Source organism: Choloepus didactylus, chromosome 1, assembly GCF_015220235.1.
Source record: "Choloepus didactylus isolate mChoDid1 chromosome 1, mChoDid1.pri, whole genome shotgun sequence".
NCBI lineage: Eukaryota > Metazoa > Chordata > Mammalia > Pilosa > Megalonychidae > Choloepus > Choloepus didactylus.
The window spans coordinates 63,587,203-63,608,086 of NC_051307.1; the positions used below are offsets into that span (position 1 = coordinate 63,587,203).

General features: G+C 37.6%; 1 protein-coding gene across 1 annotated transcript in view; it reads left to right on the forward strand.

The window, feature by feature from the left end:
* The window catches only part of LOC119513939 (cell cycle control protein 50C-like), a 43,685-nt gene that overhangs the window by 15,552 nt on the left and 7,249 nt on the right, over positions 1-20,884 (forward strand). Inside the window, 3 exon segments of the mRNA XM_037809446.1 lie at positions 6,207-6,308; positions 18,709-18,796; positions 19,224-19,364. Of these exon segments, the coding sequence (XP_037665374.1) occupies positions 6,207-6,308; positions 18,709-18,796; positions 19,224-19,364 (331 nt within the window).

Genomic DNA, 20,884 nt, shown 5'->3' on the forward strand with positions numbered 1-20,884 from the left:
CCAAAAAAGCATTTGACAAAATCCAACATCCCTTTTTGATAAAAACACTTCAAAAGGTAGGAATTGAAGGAAACTTCCTCAATATGATAAAGAGCATACATGAAAAACCCACAGCCAGCATAGTACTCAAGGGTGAGAGACTGAAAGTCTTCCCTCTAAGATCAGGAATGAGATACGGATGCCCACTGTCACCACTGTTATTCAACATTGTGCTAGAAGTGCTAGCCAGGGCAATCTGGCACGACAAAGAAATAAAGGCATCCAAATTGGAAAGGAAGAAGTAAAACTGTCATTATTTGCAAATGGTATGATTTTTTTTTATTTTTTTATTTATTGAGATTGTTCACATGCCATAGATCTGGGGTGATCCAAGATGATATGATCTTATATCTGGAAAACCCTGAGAAATTGATGATACAGCTACTGGAGCTAATAAACAAATTTAGCAAAGTAGCAGGATACAAGATTAATGCACATAAGTCAGTAATTGTTCTATATGCTAGAAATGAACAAAGTGAAGAGACACTCAAGGAAAAGATACCATTTTCAATAGCAACTAAAAAAAAATCAAGTACCTAGGAATAAACTTAACCAAAGATGTAAAAGACCTATACAAAGAAAACTACATAACTCTACTAAAAGAAATAGAAGGGGACCTTAAAAGATGGAAAAACATTCCATGTTCATGGATAGGAAGGCTAAATATCATTAAGAGGTCAATTCTACCCAAACTCATCTACAGATTCAATGCAATCCCAATCAAAATTCCAACAACCTAATACAAGGTTTTGAAGATGTTTCCCTAATTATCCTCTAGGAGTTTTATGGTACTGTCTTTTTTTTTTTCTTAATTCATTTTATTGAGATATATTCACATGCCATGCAGTCATAAAAAGCAAAGCATACATTTGATTGTTCACAGTAACATTACATAGCTGTGCATTCATCACCAAAATCAATCCCTGACACCTTCATTACCACACACACAAAAATAACAAGAATAATAATTAAAGTGAAAAAGAGCAATTAAAGTAAAAAAGAACATTGGGTGCCCCTGTAAAGCCATCTGGCCCTGGGCATTTTGCAGACTTGGAAAAGCTAGTTATCAGATTTATTTGGAAAGGGAAGATGCCTCAAATTGCTAAAAACAAAGTGGGAGAACTCACATTCCCTGACTTTGAAGCTTATTATAAAGCCACAGTAGTCAAAACAGCATGGTACTGGCACAAAAATAGACATATTGATCAATGGAATCAAATGGAGAATTTGGAGATAGACCCCCAGATCTATGGCCGACTGATCTTTGATAAGGCCCCCAAAACCACTGAACTGGGACATAACAGTCATTTCAACAAATGGGGCTGGGAGAGTTGGATATCTGTATCTGAAAGAATGAAAGAGGACCCTACCTCACAACCTACACAAAAATTAATTCAAAGTGGATCAAAGACCTCGAAATAAAAGACAGTACCATACTGGTGGGCACTCATGCTCAATATAGACAACACTTTTTAGGTTCTAGTGAATTGGACTAGCTAGCAGTAAATACCTGGAACTGTTAAACTGCAACCCGGAACCCATGAATCTTGAAGACGATTGTATAAAAATGTTGCTTATGGGGAGGTAACAATGTGATTGGGAAAGCCATATGGACCACACTCCCCTTTGTCTAGTTTATGGATGGATGAGTAGAAAAATGGGGGAAGGAAAAAACAAACAAAGGCACCCAGTGTTTTTACTTTAATTGCTCTTTTTCACTTTAATTATTGTTCTTGTTATTTTTGTGTGTGTGGTAATGAAGGCGTCAGGGATTGATTTTGGTGGTGAATGCATAGCTATGTGATGGTACTGTGAACAATCGAATGTACGCTTTGTTTTGTATGACTGCATGGCATGTGAATATATCTTAATAAAATGAATTAAAAAAAAAAAGTACCATAAAACTCCTAGAGGATAATGTAGGGAAACATCTTTAAGACCTTGTATTAGGCAGCCACTTCCTAGACCTTACACCCAAAGCACAAGCAACACAAGAAAAAATAGATAAATGGGAACTCCTCAAGCTTAGAAGTTTCTGTACCTCAAAGGAATTTGTCAAAAAGGTGAAGAGGCAGCCAACTCAATGGGAAAAAAATTTTGGAAACCATGTGTCTGACAAAAGACTGATATCTTGCATATATAAAGAAATCCTACAACTCAATGACAATAGTACAGACAGCCCAATTATAAAATGGGCAAAAGATATGAAAAGGCAATTCTCTGAAGAGGAAATACAAATGGCAAGAAACACATGAAAAAATGTTCATCTTCACTAGCTATTAGAGAGATGCAAATTAAGACCACAATGAGATACCATCTCATACCAATTAGAATGGCTGCCATTAAACAAACAGAAAACTACAAATGCTGGAGGGGATGTGGAGAAATTGGAACTCTTATCCATTGTTTGTGGGACTGTATAATGGTTCAGCCACTCTGGAAGTCAGTCTGGCAGTTCCTTAGAAAACTAGATATGGAGATACCCTTCAATCCAGCGATTGCACTTCTCGGTATATACCCGGAAGGTCGGAAAGCAGTGACACGAACAGATATCTGCACGCCAATGTTCATAGCAGCATTATTCACAATTGCCAAGAGATGGAAACAACCCAAATATCCTTCAACAGATGAGTGGATAAACAAAATGTAGTACATACACACGGTGGAATACTACATGGCGGTAAGAAGGAATGATGTCGTGAAACATATGACAGCATGGATGAACCTTGAAGACATAATGCTGAGCGAAATAAGCCAGGCACAAAAAGAGAAATATTATATGCTACCACTTATGTGAACATTGAAAAATGTAAAATAAATGGTTTATAATGTAGAATGTAGGGTAACTAGCAATAGAGAGCAATTAATGAAGGGAGAACGATAGCCCGGTAAGAACAGATAAGCTATCATGGATAAATTTAATGTTCTGGTAATGCCCAGCAATGACTAAGATTTGTTAAATTCTGATGGGTATGGTAGGAACAAGTTCACAGATATGTTGCTATATTAGGTTATTTTCATGGGGTAGAGTAGGAACATGTTGGAAGTAAAGTAGTTATTTTAGGTTAGTTGTCTTTTTCTTACTCACTTGTTATGGTTTGTTTGAAATGTTTTTTTAGTGTATGTTTTTAAAAAAAATTTTTTGATATAGTTAATAGTTAATTAAAAAAAAGCCAAAAACAATAAAAAAATATGCAGAGCCCCCTTGAGGAGCTGGTGGAGAATGAAGGGGTGTTGGGCTTCCCCACCTTGATGGTTGCTGATGTGCTCACAGACATAGGGGACTGGTGGCTTGATGGGTTGAGCCCTCTACCATGGGACTCGCCCTTGGCAAGACTGTTGCTGCAAAGGAGGGGGTAGGCCTGCCTATAATTGTGCCTAAGAGCTTCCTCCTGAATGCCTCTTTGTTGCTCAGATGTGGCCATTTCTCTCTAGCTAAGCCAACTTGCAGGTGAAATCGCTTCCCACCCCTCTATGTGGGATCTGACACCAAGGGGAGTAAATCTCCCTGGCAACATGGAATATGACTCCCGGGGAGGAATCTAGACCCGGCATCGTGGGATGAAGAACATCTTCTTGACCAAAAGGGGAATGTGAAATGGAATGAAATAAGCTTCAGTTACAGAGAGATTCCAAAAGGAGCCGAGAGGTCACTCTTGAGGGCACTCTTACACACGGTATATAGATAACCGTTTTTAGGTTCTAATGAATTGGAATAGCTAGCAGTAAATACCTGAAACTATCAAACCACAACCCAGAACCCTTGAATCTTGAAGACGATTGTATAAAAATGTAGCTTATGTGGGGTGACAATGTGATTGGGGAAGCCATATGGACCACTCTCCCCTTTGTCCAGTGTATGGATGGAAGAATAGAAAAATGGGGGTAAAAAAAAAAACAAAGGAAAAAAACCAGTGTTCTTTTTTACTTTAATTGTTCTTTGTCACTTTAATTTTTAGTCTTCTTATTTTTGTGTGTGTGGTAATGAAAATGTTCAAAAATTAATTTTGGTGATGAACGCACAACTATATAATGGTACTGTGAAAATCAAATGTATACTTTGTATGACTGCATGGTGTGTGAATGTATCTCAATAAAAATGAATTAAAAAATATCTCATCATAAGAAATTGGGCAATAAGTCTTTATTTGATAACAAATAGGACAAAACTTCAGATAGACCTTTCTTGAACACACTAGATTTTAGAGTCTAAAGAGCTTTCTCTCCTCACCCACCATATTCACTTCCTATCACATCCTTCTTTTTCATTTCCTTCAGAGCGTTTATCTCCATCTGCAAGCATCTTCTTCCTTCATTTGCCACATGATTATCTTCCCAATCTCCCACTCCTTTGGGAAGTGCATGACACAAAGTGGTTGCTGAATACATATTTGTTGAATGAATGAATCTGTTGTGTTCTTCTGGGGAATCCAATTTTGTTGTCATAATTATGAATTGAATCAGATACCACCTGTACTTTACAAATATCTGGTTATCCATTTAACATGTGTTGCACAGAATGGAAAGGCTGTAAAAGGAATTTTTAACCAACTATTTGTGGTTCACACAAGAAGTTGAATGCTGTTTTGTCTTTTGTGACCTGCCACAATTTGGATGAAGTTCATCATTTTTTTGTGTCCTACTGGTTTAAATTATTTTTGTGTCTTTATGGGCTTGATAAAAGACACTAACATAATTTTTAAGGTAGCATAATTTTACATAATGCTACTGCAATGATTTCCAGAATTTGCATTCTAATTGGCTCCTGAAAACTCCATCAATGAGGTTGTAGAGGCTGCTTAACTGAAAGAAAAGATGCTGGTATATTTTGGTGAATAGGAAAAAAGTATTCCTCTGCTCCCCTGCACCACATCACATATATGTCATGCATAAATTCCTGCTTTGATAAAGTTTGGAAGGAATAAATAGCACATTTTCAAGAGAGTAATTTTTGTCACATTTACTTGAGAAAACTTGCAGAGTTCAGATGGATACTAGCATCTTATAAGTGAAGTAATCATCATTTTAAATGCCTTAATGGTTACAAGTCTCAAAATATGTTGTATCACAAATGAGTCTATTAATATTTTATTCAATTCCATTAAAACTGATTATAATTCCTTTTAACATGCCAAGCAATTATTCTTCTTCCTTGATTTTCCTACATTCTATACGTGTAGCTCAATGTACCTCTTATTATTTCCTTAGCTATTTCTTAGCTACTCTACACATATTTAGATTTCTTAATCTTTCCTAATAAGGCAATCTATCTTATTCCTTTCTTATATTTATCTAATCTCTATGAACTCCATCTATTAAAAAAAAATCTGCATCAAGTCTGTCAAAGAAAGCTGTTTCTGCCTGGAGAAATTCCAGGGCCTTGGCACGTCACCACAGAGGCAGCATCATGGTGGTCTAGGACTGAACTGTGTCACATGACAGTGTCGTGAAAGACCACATCTCTCATGGGCAACAAGGCTACCAAACGTTAAGGTGAAAGTCACCCTCTTTCTTTTGGATCAAGGACTTACTTCATCTTTTCATTCATAACAAATGGTTCACCATTTCTTGAGCAAGTAATGTGTGCCAGGAACTGTGTCAGATACTAGGATAAAAAGACAAAAATACCTGGAGCCTGAAGGCGAGGAGCTTCTACTCTTATGCCTTTCAAACCCAGTATGCACATGTACCTAAATATGCTCAGTGGTTTCCATTTTAAATTGTGTTTCAAACATTTGCCTTGAAATCACATGACCTTTGATGCCTGCCACATCCCTCGGGTAGAACATTTTTCCTGGTATTGCTGGGAAGGAAGATGTTTGTATAATCAAATGTTATATATTGAAAATACAAAGTTTGGTTTAAAAAATTTTCAAGGTAGGAGTACAGTAGCTTTTACAAAAATATTAAGTGGGTTATCAAAAAAAGGGAAAAAAACAAAAAACAAAAATGGATTATTGAGTCACTTGAAGACTTCTGTATAGACCAGGATTTTCCAACATGGATTTAAAAAAAACAATTTGTGGGGGAGCAGGTCTGTTTGACAGGAAGAAACTTTGAATTCCCTTCAATATAGTACTTTGTTTTTAAACATTCCTGTCCCAGTTAATTAATATTCCATTAATCTTTCTTATTCTCCTCTTACTTCTTGCTTTCCTCCCACACAGGGTAATGTCTATATGTGCTACAAACTGTATGGCTTCTATCAGAACCTCAATCGATATATTCAATCCAGAAGTGATAGCCAACTGTCGAGTGAAGATATAAAAGTAAATTTTTTTTTTTTTTTTTTTTTTTTTTACCAGGAGGCTCTTTCAGGCTAAAAGAGGGGATGGAAAATAAACTCAAAAGCTAAGTGCTTTTTTTTTTTTTCCTTTTGAACAATTTTATTTTTATTTCTTAGCCTATTCACTTTATATATATATGTGTGTGTGTGTGTGTGTATATATATATATATATATACATATATATATATATTTTTAATTGAGATTGTTCAGATACCATACAACTATCCAAAGATCCAAAGTATACAATCAATTGCTCACAGCACCACCATACAGCTGTGCATCCATCAACACAATTATTTTTTTTCAATTTTTAGAACATTTTCACTACTCTGGAAAAGAAATAAAGACAAAAAAAAGGAAACTCAGATCTTCCCATACCCCTAACCACGCCCCTCCTCCATTACTGATTCATAGTCTTGGTATAGTACATTTGTTACTGTTGATGAAAGAATGTTAAAATGCTACTAACTGTAGTACATAGTTTGCAATAGGTATATATTTTTTCCCTATATGCCTATTATTAACCTCTAGTTATAGTTACATACATTTGTTCTAGTTCATGAGAGAGATTTCTAACATTTGTATAGTTAATCACAGACATTGTCCACCACAAGATTCACTGTTCTATACATTCCCATCTTTCAACCTCCAACTTTCCTTCTGGCGACATGTGTGACTCTGAGCTTACCCTTCCCACCACCTTCACACACCTTTAGGCACTGTTAGTTATTCTCATTACATGCTACCATCACCCCTGTTCATTTCCAAATATTTAAGTTCACCCTAGTTGAGCATTCTGCTCATAGTAAGCAACCGTTCCCCATTCCTTAGCCTCATTCTATATCCTGGTAACTTATATTTTGTGTCTATGAGTTTACATATCGTAATTAGTTCATCTCAGTGAGACCCTGCAATATCTCCCTTTATGTGTCTGTCTTATTTCACTCAATATAGTGCCCTCAAGTTTTCTTCATCAACCCATTTCTTTTAAGATGGTTTTGTTCAAACACTATACATTCTGTCCTAAGTAAACAATCGTTGGTTCCCCGTATAGTCATGTATTTATGTATTGAGCACCATCGCCACCCTCTATATTAGGACATCTCCATTTCTTCCACAAAGACGGAGGAAGAGTCAAAGAAGGCAGAGGGGCAAAAGAAATAGGCAAGAGAAATAGAGAAAAACAAACAAACAAAAAAACTTGATAGCTAGAAGGTGACAAAAGGAAAGATAGCATTAACCTAAACTACAATAAAGAGTCAGACAACATCACCAATGCCAGGAGTCCCATACTCTTCCCCTATTCCCCACCCCCTCATATGTATTTAGCTTTGGTATATTGCTTTTGTTACATTAAAGAAAGCATAATACAATGTTTCTGTTGATTCTAGCCTCTAGTTTGCATTGATTGCATTTTCCCCCCAATCCCACCCTATTTTTAACACCTTGCAATGTTGACATTCATTGTTCTACCTCATGTAAAAACATATTTCTACCTTTGATTACAATCATTGAGCACCCTAGGTTTCCCTGAGTTACACAGTCCCAGTCTTTATCATTCGTTCTTTTGTTCTGGTATCCCACATGATTCCAGCCTTCCTCTTTCAACCATATTCACAGTCATCTTTGTTCAGTATACTTACATTGCTGTGCTACTAACTCCCAAAATTGTTTTCCAAACCTCTCACTCTTGTCTTTTCCTTTCTGTTTGCAGTTCTCCCTTTAGTGTTTCCTGTAGAGCAGGTTTCTCGTTCACAAACTCGGTCATTGTCTGTTTGTCAGAGAATATTTTAAGCTTTCCCTCATATCTGAAGGATAGTTTTGCCGGATATAGGATTCTTGGTTGGTGGTTTTTCTCTTTCAGTATTTTAAATATATCACCCCACTTCTTCTTGCCTCCATGGTTTCTGTTGAGAAATCCACACATAGTCTTATCAAGCTTCCTTTGTATGTGATGGATCTCTTCTCTCTTGCTGCTTTCAGGATTCTCTCTTTATCTTTGATGTTTGATAATGTGACTATTAAGTGTCTTGGTATAGGCCTATTCAGATCTATTCTGTTTGGGGTATGCTGTGCTTCTTGGATCCATAATTTTATGTCTTTCATAAGAGATGGGAAATTTTCATTGATTATCTCCTCTATTATTGCTTCTGCCCCTTTTCCCTTCTCTTCTCCTTCTGGGACACCAATGACATGTAAATTCTTGCTTTTCAATTTGTCTTTAAGTTCCCAGAGACATTGCTCGTATTTTTCCATTCTTTTCTCTATCTGTTTTTTTTTTTTTAATCATCATTTTATTGAGATATATTCACATACCACACAGTCATACAAAACAAATTGTACTTTCGATTGTTTAAAGTACCATTACATAGTTGTACATTCATCACCTAAATCAATCCCTGACACCTTCATTAGCACACACACAAAAATAACAAGAATAATAATTAGAGTGAAAAAGAGCAATTGAAGTAAAAAAGAACACTGGGTACCTTTGTCTGTTTGTTTCCTTCCCCTACTTTTCTACACATCCATCCATAAACTAGACAAAGTGGAGTTTGGTCCTTATGGCATTCCCAATCCCACTGTCACCCCTCATAAGCTACATTTTTATACAACTGTCTTCGAGATTCATGGGTTCTGGGTTGTAGTTTAATAGTTTCAGGTATCCACCACCAGCTACCCCAATTCTTTAGAACCTAAAAAAGGTTGTCTAAAGTGTGCGTAAGAGTGCCCACCACAGTGATCTCTCGGCTCATTTTGGAATCTCTCTGCCACTGAAGCTTATTTCATTTCCTTTCACATCCCCCTTTTGGTCAAGAAGATGTTCTCCATCCCATGATGCCTGGTCTACATTCCTCCCCGGGAGTCATATTCCACGTTGCCAGGGAGATTCACTTCCCTGGGTGTCTGATCCCACATAGGGGGGAGGGCAGTGATTTCACCTTTCAAGTTGGCTTAGCCAGAGAGAGAGGGCCACATCTGAGCAACAAAGAGGCATTCAGGAGGAGACTCTTAGGCACAAATACAGGGAGGCCTAGCCTCTCCTTTGCAGCAACCGTCTTCCCAAGGGTAAAACTTATGGTAGAGGGCTCAACCCATCAAACCACCAGTCCCCTATGTCTGTGGTCATGTTAGCAACCATGGAGGTGGGGTAGGCGAATACCCCTGCATTCTCCACAGGCTCCTCAAGGGGGCACTACATCTTTTTTTTTTTTTCCTTGTTTGTCTTTTTTCTTTTTCTTTTTCTTTTTTTTTTTTAACTTTCCCTTCTTTTTTAAATCAACTGTATGAAAAAAAAAGTTAAAAAGAAAACAAACATACAATAAAAGAACATTTCAAAGAGACCATAACAAGGGAGTAAGAAAAAGACAACTAACCTAAGATAACTGCTTAACTTCCAACATGTTCCTACTTTACCCCAAGAAAGTTACATAATATAGCAACATTTCAGTGAACTTGTTCCTACTACATCCATCAGATATTAACAGACCATAGTCATTTCTGGGCATCCCCAGAACGTTAAATAGCTTATCTGTTCTTCTTGGATTATTGTTCCCCCTTCCTTAATTGCTCTCTACTGCTAGTTCCCCTACATTCTACATTATAAACCATTTGTTTTACATTTTTCAAAGTTCACATTAGTGGTAGCATATAATATTTCTCTTTTTGTGCCTGGCTTATTTCGCTCAGCATTATGTCTTCAAGGTTCATCCATGTTGTCATATGTTTCACCAGATCGCTCCTTCTTACTGCCGCGTAGTATTCCATCGTGTGTATATACCACATTTTATTTATCCACTCATCTGTTGAAGGACATTTGGGTTGTTTCCATCTCTTGGCAATTGTGAATAATGCTGCTATGAACATTGGCGTGCAGATATCTGTTCGTGTCACTGCTTTCCGATCTTCCGGGTATATACCGAGAAGTGCAATCGCTGGATCGAATGGTAGCTCTATATCTAGTTTTCTAAGGAACTGCCAGACTGACTTCCAGAGTGGCTGAACCATTATACAGTCCCACCAACAATGAATAAGAGTTCCAATTTCTCCACATCCCCTCCAGCATTTGTAGTTTCCTGTTTGTTTAATGGCAGCCATTCTAACCGGTGTTAGATGGTATCTCATTGTGGTCTTAATTTGCATCTCTCTAATAGCTAGTGAAGCTGAACATTTTTTCATGTGTTTCTTGGACATTTGTATTTCCTCTTCAGAGAACTGTCTTTTCATATCTTTTGCCCATTTTATAATTGGGCTGTCTGTACTATTGTCATTGAGTTGTAGGATTTCTTTGTATATGCAAGATATCAGTCTTTTGTCAGATACATGGTTTCCAAAAATTTTTTCCCATTGAGTTGGCTGCCTCTTTACCTTTTTGAGAAATTCCTTTGAGGTGCAGAAACTTCTAAGCTTGAGGAGTTCCCATTTATCTATTTTCTCTTTTGTTGCTTGTGCTTTGGGTGTAAAGTCTAGGAAGTGGCCTCCTAATACAAGGTCTTGAAGATGTTTTCCTACATTATCTTCTAGGAGTTTTATGGTACTTTCTTTTATATTGAGATCTTTGGTCCATTTTGAGTTAATTTTTGTGTAGGGGGTGAGGTAGGGGTCCTCTTTCATTCTTTTGGATATGGATATCCAACTCTCCCAGCCCCATTTCTTGAAAAGACCATTATGGCTCAGTTCAGTGACTTTGGGGGCCTTATCAAAGATCAGTCGGCCATAGATCTGAGGGTCTATCTCTGAATTCTCAATTCGATTCCATTGATCTATATGTCTATCTTTGTGCCAGTACCATGCTGTTTTGGCAACTGTGGCTTTATAATAAGCTTCAAAGTCAGGGAGTGTAAGTCCTCCCACTTCGTTTTTCTTTTTTAGAGTGTCTTTAGCAATTCGAGGCATCTTCCCTTTCCAAATAAATTTGATAACTAGCTTTTCCAAGTCTGCAAAGTAGGTTGTTGGAATTTTGATTGGGATTGCATTGAATCTGTAGATGAGTTTGGGTAGAATTGACATCTTAATGACATTTAGCCTTCCTATCCATGAACATGGAATATTTTTCCATCTTTTAAGGTCCCCTTCTATTTCTTTTAGTAGAGTTACGTAGTTTTCTTTGTATAGGTCTTTTACATCTTTGGTTAAGTTGATTCCTAGGTACTTGATTTTTTTAGTTGCTATTGAAAATGGTATCTTTTTCTTGAGTGTCTCTTCAGTTTGTTCATTTCTAGCATATAGAAACATTACTGACTTATGTGCATTAATCTTGTATCCCGCTACTTTGCTAAATTTGTTTATTAGCTCTAGTAGCTGTATCGTCGATTTCTCAGGGTTTTCTAGATATAAGATCATATCATCTGCAAACAATGACAGTTTTACTTCTTTTTTTCCAATTTGGATGCCTTTTATTTCTTTGTCTTGCCGGATTGCCCTGGCTAGCACTTCCAGCACAATGTTGAATAACAGTGGTGACAGCGGGCATCCTTGTCTTGTTCCTGATCTTAGAGGGAAGGCTTTCAGTCTCTCACCATTGAGTACTATGCTGGCTGTGGGTTTTTCATATATGCTCTTTATCATGTTGAAGAAGTTTCCTTCAATTCCTACCTTTTGAAGTGTTTTTATCAAAAAGGGATGTTGGATTTTGTCAAATGCTTTTTCAGCATCTATTGAGATGATCAATTGATTTTTCCCTTTCGAGTTTTTAATGTGTTGTAATACATTGATTGTTTTTCTTATGTTGAACCATCCTTGCATGCCTGGAATGAACCCCACTTGGTCATGGTGTATGATTTTTTTAATGTGTCTTTGGATTCGATTTGCAAGTATTTTGTTGAGGATTTTTGCATCTATATTCATTAGGGAGATTGGCCGGTAGTTTTCCTTTTTTGTAGCATCTTTGCCTGGTTTTGGTATTAGATTGATGTTAGCTTCATAAAATGAGTTAGGTAGTGTTCCATTTTTTTCAATGTTTTGAAAGAGTTTGAGTAAGATTGGTGTCAGTTCTTTCTGGAAAGTTTGGTAGAATTCCCCTGTGAAGCCATCTGGCCCTGGGCATTTATTTGTGGGAAGATTTTTGATGACTGATTGGATCTCTTTGCTTGTGATGGGTTGGTTGAGGTCTTCTATTTCTTCTCTGGTCAGTCTAGGTTGTTCATATGTTTCCAGGAAATTGTCCATTTCTTCTACATTATCCAGTTTGTTGCCATACAGTTGTTCATAATATCCTCTTATAATTTTTTTAATTTCTTCAGGATCTGCAGTTATGTCACCTTTTTCATTCATTATTTTGTTTATATGGGTCTTCTCTCTTTTTGATTTTGTCAGTCTAGCTAGGGGCTTGTCAATCTTGTTGATCTTCTCAAAGAACCAACTTTTGGTGATATTTATCCTCTCTATTGTTTTTTTGTTCTCTATGTCATTTATTTCTGCTTTAATCCTTGTTATTTCTTTTCTTGTAATTGGTTTAGGATTGGTTTACTGTTCATTTTCTAGCTTCTTCAGTTGATCCATTAGTTCTTTGATTTTGGCTCTTTCTTCCTTTTTAATATATGTGTTTAGTGCTATAAATTTCCCCCTTAGCACTGCTTTTGCTGCATCCCATAGGTTTTGGTATGTTGTGTTCTCATTTTCATTCGTCTCTATATATTTAGCAATTTCTCTTGCTATTTCTTCTTTAACCCACTGATTGTTTAGGAGTGTGTTGTTTAACCTCCAGGTATTTGTGAATTTTCTAAGTCTCTCATGGTTATTGATTTCTAATTGTATTCCATTGTGGTCAGAGAATGTGCTTTGAATAATTTCAATCTTTTTAAATTTATTGAGGCTTGTTTTATGTCCCAGCATATGATCTATTCTGGAGAAAGTTCCGTGAGCACTAGAAAAGTATGTGTATCCCGGTGATTTGGGATGTAATGTCCTGTAGATGTCTGTTAAATCTAATTCATTTATCAGATTGTTTAGGTTTTCAATTTCCTTATTGGTCTTCTGTCTGGTTGATCTATCTATAGGAGAGAGTGATGTGTTGAAGTCTCCCACAATTATTGTGGAAACATCAATTGCTTCCTTTAGTTTTGCCAGTGTTTCTCTCATGTATTTTGTGGCACCTTGATTGGGTGCATAGACATTTACGATTGTTATTTCTTCTTGCTGAATTGCCCCTTTTATTAGTATGTAGTGGCCTTCTTTGTCTCTCAAAACATCCCTGCATTTGAAGTCTATTTTATCTGAGATTAATATTGCTACACCTGCTTTCTTTTGGCTGTAGCTTGCATGAAATATTTTTTCCATCCTTTCACTTTCAGTTTCTTTGTGTCCCTGTGTCTAAGATGAGTCTCTTGTATGCAACACATTGATGGTTCATTTTTTTTGATCCATTCTGCGAATCTATATCTTTTAATTGGGGAGTTTAATCCATTTACATTCAACGTTAAAACCGTGAAGGCATTTCTTGAATCGGCCATCGTATCCTTTGGTTTATGTTTGCCATATTTTTCCCTCTCTCTATTAATATCCTTTATTGTACCCATACCGAATCTCTTTAGTACTGAACCTTTCTCCAAGTCTCTCTGTCCTGTCTTTGTTTCTCTGTCTGTAGGGCTCCCTTTAGTATCTCCAGTAGGGCAGGTCTCTTGTTAGCAAATTCTCTCAGCATTTCTTTGTCTGTGAAAAATTTAAGCTCTCCCTCAAATTTGAAGGAGAGCTTTGCTGGATAAAGTATTCTTGGCTGGAAATTCCTCTCACTCAGAATTTTAAATATATCGTGCCACTGCCTTCTTGCCTCCATGGTGGCTGCTGAGTAGTCACTACTTAGTCTTATGCTGTTTCCTTTGTATGTGGTGAATTGCTTTTCTCTTGCTGCTTTCAGAACTTGCTCCTTCTCTTCTATGTTTGACAGTGTGATCAGTATATGTCTCGGAGTGGGTTTTTTTGGATTTATTCTATTTGGAGTTCGCTGAGCATTTATGATTTGTGTATTTATGTTGTTTAGAAGATTTGGGAAGTTTTCCCCAACAATTTCTTTGAATACTCTTCCTAGACCTTTACCCTTTTCTTCCCCTTCTGGGACACCAATGAGTCTTATATTCGGACGTTTCATATTATCTATCATATCCCTGAGGTCCATTTCGAGTTTTTCAATTTTTTTCCCCATTCTTTCTTTTATGCTTTCATTTTCCATTCTGTCATCTTCCAGGTCACTGATTCGTTGTTCAACTTCCTCTAGTCTTGTACTATGAGTGTCCAGAATCTTTTTAATTTGGTCAACAGTTTCTTTAATTTCCATAAGATCATCCATTTTTTTATTTAGTCTTGCAATGTCTTCTTTATGCTCTTCTAGGGTCTTCTTGATTTCCTTCATATCCCATACTATGGTCTCATTGTTCATCTTTAGTTCTTTGAGTAGCTGCTCTAGGTGCTGTGTCTCTTCTGGTCTTTTGATTTGGGTGCTTGGGCTTGGGTTATCCATATCGTCTGGTTTTTTCATATGCTTTATAATTTTCTGTTGTTTTTGGCCTCGTGGCATTTGCTGAACTTGATAGGGTTCTTTTAGGGTTTGTAGACCTATTGAAGTCCTTATCTCTAATTTATCAGATCTACAGCTTCGTGGAGTACACTTTCTCTAACTAACCAGCAGGTGGCGTCCACGAGCCACCTGTTCTCCACAAGCCAGTTCTCCCCTGCTTAGCCTTTTTGGTGAGTGGGGGAGTGAGTCTTGTGGAGCCCAATTGGTGTACCAAGCTTGCATGTGTAGTTGGTGTTGCCTGCCCTGTATGTGGGGCGTGTTTCTGGGCAGTCGGGGAGGGGGGGTGGCCCTAACAATCAAATCTCCCTGATGATCCTAGAGTTTTAAAGCTGCTGCAATAGTCTAATCCTTCAGTTCAGTCCTGCCACAGTTTGTCTCTGCCACTGACCCACAAGTCTTTGGTATTGGCGTATGGCTCCTGAGACTTGCAAGTGGGCCCCTCTTCCAGGCTGTGCACCCCGGGTCCTCCGTTGAGGGATGACTGTGCTATGTCACAGGTGAGTGCCGTCCCCCCAGGGCAGTTCTGGGCTGCTGGGCTGTGTAGGGAGGCTCCCAGTCTGCTCAAATGATGGCTGAATGGGGCTTTGTTAATTCACACTGCTCCACCTTCCCAGCTCTGGGACATTCAGCTGAGGTTGCAGGGAAGGCTAATGTCCACGCCCAGTTTTGTGGTGTGTGCCTGTTATTTGAAGCACTTCCGTCACACTGGGTTGTCTGGGGCAGCTCTGGGCTATGGGGCTGGCGATGGGCAGGAGTGTTTCCTGTCCACCAGGATGGTGGCTGTGAGCGGACACCCCCCTTTTCTTGGGAAGTTGTGTTGTTTATAGTGAATTTTCTCAGCCACTGGATTATTGCCTTTTGTCTCAGAGCTCTCTTATTTCTGCTCTTGACTTGACGTGCCCAAATTGCAATTTTTTGAAGCTTTCTGTATTGGGCTTCTTAGAGTAATCGTTTTAGAAAAAGAAAAAAGGATTTAAAAAAAAAAAAAACAACAAAAAAAAAACGGCCCTCCTCAGAGATCTAATGGGTTATTGAAATGCTAATAGACAAAGCAACCAGGGCCATTAAGGAAAGGTCCACAGGGCAGAGAGATCAGCTTTGCTTCAGGATTTGCATATGCGCCTCAAGGCCTGAGCTCCGCCCTTCCCCTTTCTGTGTTCACCAGAACTCCAAAAATCCTCTGCTTTTATTTTGGAGTTTTTCGTGTTGTTTTTTTCTATGCCTGTCTCCTCTTTTCTGGGCTGGCTGCTCTCAGAGTCTCTGGTGTCTGGTCTCAGTCTATCTATGGTTGGAGTTTGAATCAGTAGAATGAGTTTCCGATAAGAGCAGCCACTGCAGTTCTTCCTTCTCCTTCCCGGAGCTGACAGCCCCTCCTCCCCCGGGACTGAGCCTGGCAGGGAGGGGCGTGGGTCCCCTGGCCGCAAAAACTTACAGATTTCGCTGATCTCAGCAGTTCCACGTTTTCATGAGTGTTGTATGAAGTATGCCCAAAGACAGATTGCTCTGTGGTGTCCAGTCCACGCAGTTCCTGGCTTTTTACCTACTTTCCTGGAGGAGTAACTAAAACTTACAGCTCACCAGTCTGCCATCTTGCCCCGCCTCCTCTCTATCTGTTCTTTTATGTGTAGGCTTTCAGTTGCCTTGTTCTCCAGTTCTTGAGAGTTTTCTTCTGCCTCTTGAGATCTGCTGTTGTATGTTTCTATTGTGTCTTTCATCTCTTGTGTTGTGCCTTTCATTTCCATGGATTCCGCCAGTTGGTTTTTTGAACTTTCAATTTCTACCTTCTGTACATCCTGTGTTTTCATTATACGGTTCAGCTCTTTAACCATATCTTCCCTAAACTTTTTGACTTGACTTATTATTAGTTGTTTCAATTCCTGCATCACAGTTGAAGTGCAAGTTTGTTCCCCTGACCAGGCCATAACCTCATTTTTCTTGGTGTAGGTTGTAGTTTTCTGTTGTCTAGGCATGGTTTCCTTGGTTACCCCAATCAGGCCTCCCCAGACCAGAATGGGCTAAGGTCCCAGAAGGTTTCCCTGAGGGTGTGTCTTAGAAAATTGGTACACCCTCTGATGCCTCCAGTCACTGTGCTTTTCTGCCCAGCAGGTGGTGCCTGTTAGCCTATAATTTTTGACTGGTGTAAGGAGGTGTGGCTCTTTATCCCCAAGTTCTGAATGAAAGGCAGGTAGTAGAGCTGGGCCCCACCCCTTTCCTCTTAGAGAAGATAGACCCCCTATGTGGAGGTCATTAGCATTTCAATGGTCTCTCTCTGCCTGTGCTATAACTTTGTCTGGGTCACAGAACTAGGAACTGCAAATGGCTGAGGTTTTCTCCACTGAGTCAAAAAAGGAACAGAGAGTCCCCTTCAGCGCTAGTCCGAGGCGACCCTCCAACTCTCCAAGGTCAGTCGTCACCCAAAGCCTCTGCTTGTTGGGGATTCGTACCTCTAGTGAGCAGTTCACACTCGCTAATTAAAACCCCAGTTGGAGCTCAGCTGAGCTGTATTCACTTGCTGGGAGAAAGCGTCTCTCTGGCACCATGAGGCTTTGTAGCTCAGACTGTGGCGGAGCGGTCTCCTGATTTGGATCCGCAGTTTTTACTTACAGATTTTATGCTGTGATCTCAGGCATTTCTCCCAATTCAGGTTGGTGTATGATGAGTGGTCATGTTTGTCCCCCTGCAGTTATTCCGGATTATTTACTAGTTGTTTCTGGTTATTTTTAGTTGTTCCAGGGGGACTACTTAGCTTCCACTCCTCTCTATGCCGCCATCTTAGATCCCTCTCAAAAGCTAAGGTTTTGAAAGACAGAAATGCTCACTATATTCTTGCATAAATTGAAGGGGGTGGGTGTTCAGAGTAACTGTTATTAAGAAGGTGCACTCTCCCTCTTTATACTAGTAATGTGAATATTGTCCAACTAAATGCTTATCCTTTCATGCATGATTTGAACAATAACCTTAAGTGGTTGGATTCAGTCTGGCTCAGTCTACATCTACCATTCGTATAATCAAGGCCTTCAATACAGTTCAGTTTAAGGAAATTGGGCTCTTTGATTGAATAAGAGCCTTTGGTTTAATTGAATACCCTTTCAGACCTAGAGTTACAATTTTTCACTCTTGATAGATGATATTCCAAATACTAACAAGTAAATCTAGAAGGAAGACTTTTCCAGTATTACATTATTATGTGAATGTGATAACCAAATGATCTTTAGCAACCATTCTTTAAAAAAGTATATTCTGCAATTGGTACCAAGTTTCTGTTTAGGATGACAGAAATGTTTTGATAATAGATGGTAGTGATGGTAGCACAGCATTGCGAAAGTAATTAATATCATTGAACTGCATATTTGAACATGGCTATAATGGGAAATTTTAGGTTGTATATATGTTACCAGAATAAATTTTTTAAAAAAAACCATAGAACTGTGAAAAAAAAGTGTATTCTAGTAGTTACATAGACGGAGTCCCTGTGATAAGCCATCTGCCAACATACTCATGATTTGTGTGCTTTTCTCAATATTATACTTCAATTTAAAAAGAATCTTTTAAGTGTATTCCATGTAGACTTGGTGTGATATTTAGGATAGCCAGAAAAGGTTTAAGTTCTATTCTGCAGACATTTTGGCATGCTATATATTGATAATGAGGAAAATAACTACACACACACACACACACACACACACACACTCCTCCAAATATTCCCTAGTACAAGTGACCCAGAAGGCTGGGGAAAGCAGGGAGCAATCCATACTTGGTCCATGCCAGTAAATCAGTGTGGATTAATTTTCATTGCCAGTGTTGTCACTTTCCACATTCTAAGAGATTTTACCAACAGTATTTCTCATTGCTGTGTTATCTTGCATCCAGAATGTTGAGGGCTGTGCTCCATTTGAAAAGTTGCACAATGGGACCCTCATTGCTCCTTGTGGTGCCATTGCCAACAGCATGTTCAATGGTAAGTGACTTTTCCTTGTTCCATGGTTCATTCTTCCTTAATGTATGGCCTCTAATTGTCCAGATGATCACCTCTGCAGCTAAGTGGCATTGTTTTTTGTTTGTTTGTTATTTTTTTTTAATACATTATCATAGCTAAGCCAGAGCACTGACTTTCAGAATTTCAGTTGCAAATAAGTTCTCCCTTGAGAGAGATCTAAAGTAGTCAGGGAACATGAGCTAAACGAAGCTTAAGAGCATTTTTCAACAATTGGCTCAATCTTGACAGGAAAAATAATGGTCTTGTGATTCCCATATCTTTGGCATGTGGGTGTGTTGAAAGTCTGCTAAAACTCTGATTTATTTTTCACCTGTCTCTGCTTCTGCTCTTGCAATATGACAAAAATTGCTTGCATCTCTGACTAACATAGGTTTTAATTTCCTTACAGACACCATTATTCTTTCATAGCATCTTAATTCATCTATACGTATCAAAGTCCCAATGCTAAGGAGTGGAATCACATGGTGGACAGATAAGTATGTCAAGTTTCAGAATCCAAGTTCCAGAAATCTTCCTAATGCATTTGCAGGTAAGATCCATACACCTGTTTAATATTCTCATCTTTTTACAGAAACTTTTTTTAATGTGGGGAGAGATGTTTACGATTCCTCCTTTTTATTCCTTTGTTGACCTCATTTTCAGTCTAACTTTTCCTATGCTATGGGCACCTCCATCCCGTAGCTACCAGAAACATGAAATGATTCGTGCCCTGGTTCCTCTCAGTTTACCATTAGGAAAAAGGTAATGGTTTAAGAAACTTGTTGCTTCATCTATAATTAGGATGACCATGTAATTTATCAGTCAAACTGATGTATTTTCAAGGGCAAAAGGGACACTAAAATAACTAAAATTATATGCTCTTTTGAAATTTTTATTTATTGACCAACAAATTGACATTATTTTATTGGTGTACCTATAAAAATAATTAAAATTAAAAGCTTCTTTCAAAAATGCAATTCTTTCAAAAATTAAAAAACATGTCTTTGTGCATTAAATCAACCTTTTAAAATTTATTTAATTATCATTTAAACTTTAAAAGATAACATACGCAGAATAATTATTCTGCATATATATTTTCACATAGTTTAATTAGTTCCTTTGCCATAAGTGTCTTCATTACATGTCCCTTATTTTTCTAAAAATTTATTCTTTTTACTATGGCTTTATAATTTTTAATTATTTAACAAAGTTTCCTGCAGCCTTTTTCAAGTTGCATTTTATGGTTAATTAGTTTGTATTGTTGCCACCTTTAATTGAGTCTCCTCTTTTGAACTTCATTTTTTCTATTGAGAAAATACTTTATAGGTGCTGAGGTACCTATTATGTCTACAATCAACTTTATTAAATGGAGGATAGTCTTGATTTCAATTTTTTAATTGAAATATGCTAATATTTTAACCTAGATATTTTCATTGGCATTGTGTTTTTGACTTCACATAAGCTTTCTCCATTTATGATTCCTTTAAATGCACTCCCAAATGTAGATGCTACAAAATCTTAGGCTTTCTCAATGCCATTTTATTCCTGTAGAGAAAAAAAAACAAAACAAAAAACATTATCCACTTAATAATAAGAGCTTCAGCAAGAGTCTTCACATAAGTTAAGACATCCCACAGCACTATTAGAGGATTTAAAAATTAAATCTTTTACACAGTTTGAACTCTCATAATATAAAATGTTAAATTATTTCCTTGCTTTGGGGCAAATTTCAATGTCTTCTTGTTTGGAAGCTTGGTTTTCAATAATTACAATTCACTAAATCTTCAAAAACTAACATGTTTTGGCATTCCATATTTTGGATACTTTAAAGATTTTTAACTATTTTAAACTAAATGCAACTAAAATTTGGAGTGTTTTCTTATTTTAAAACAAAGCAAAACAAACTCGGGATCATTGTAGGACACTTGGATGAGAAGAATTCTTTAAAGGCTTGAACATTTGTAAAATTCTGGTTGATAATTAACAGCAAAGAGAGACTGTGTATACTGCCATACCGAAGTATGTTTTGAATTTACCATCAGTGTCATAAAAATTTTGTAGTTTGGTTTC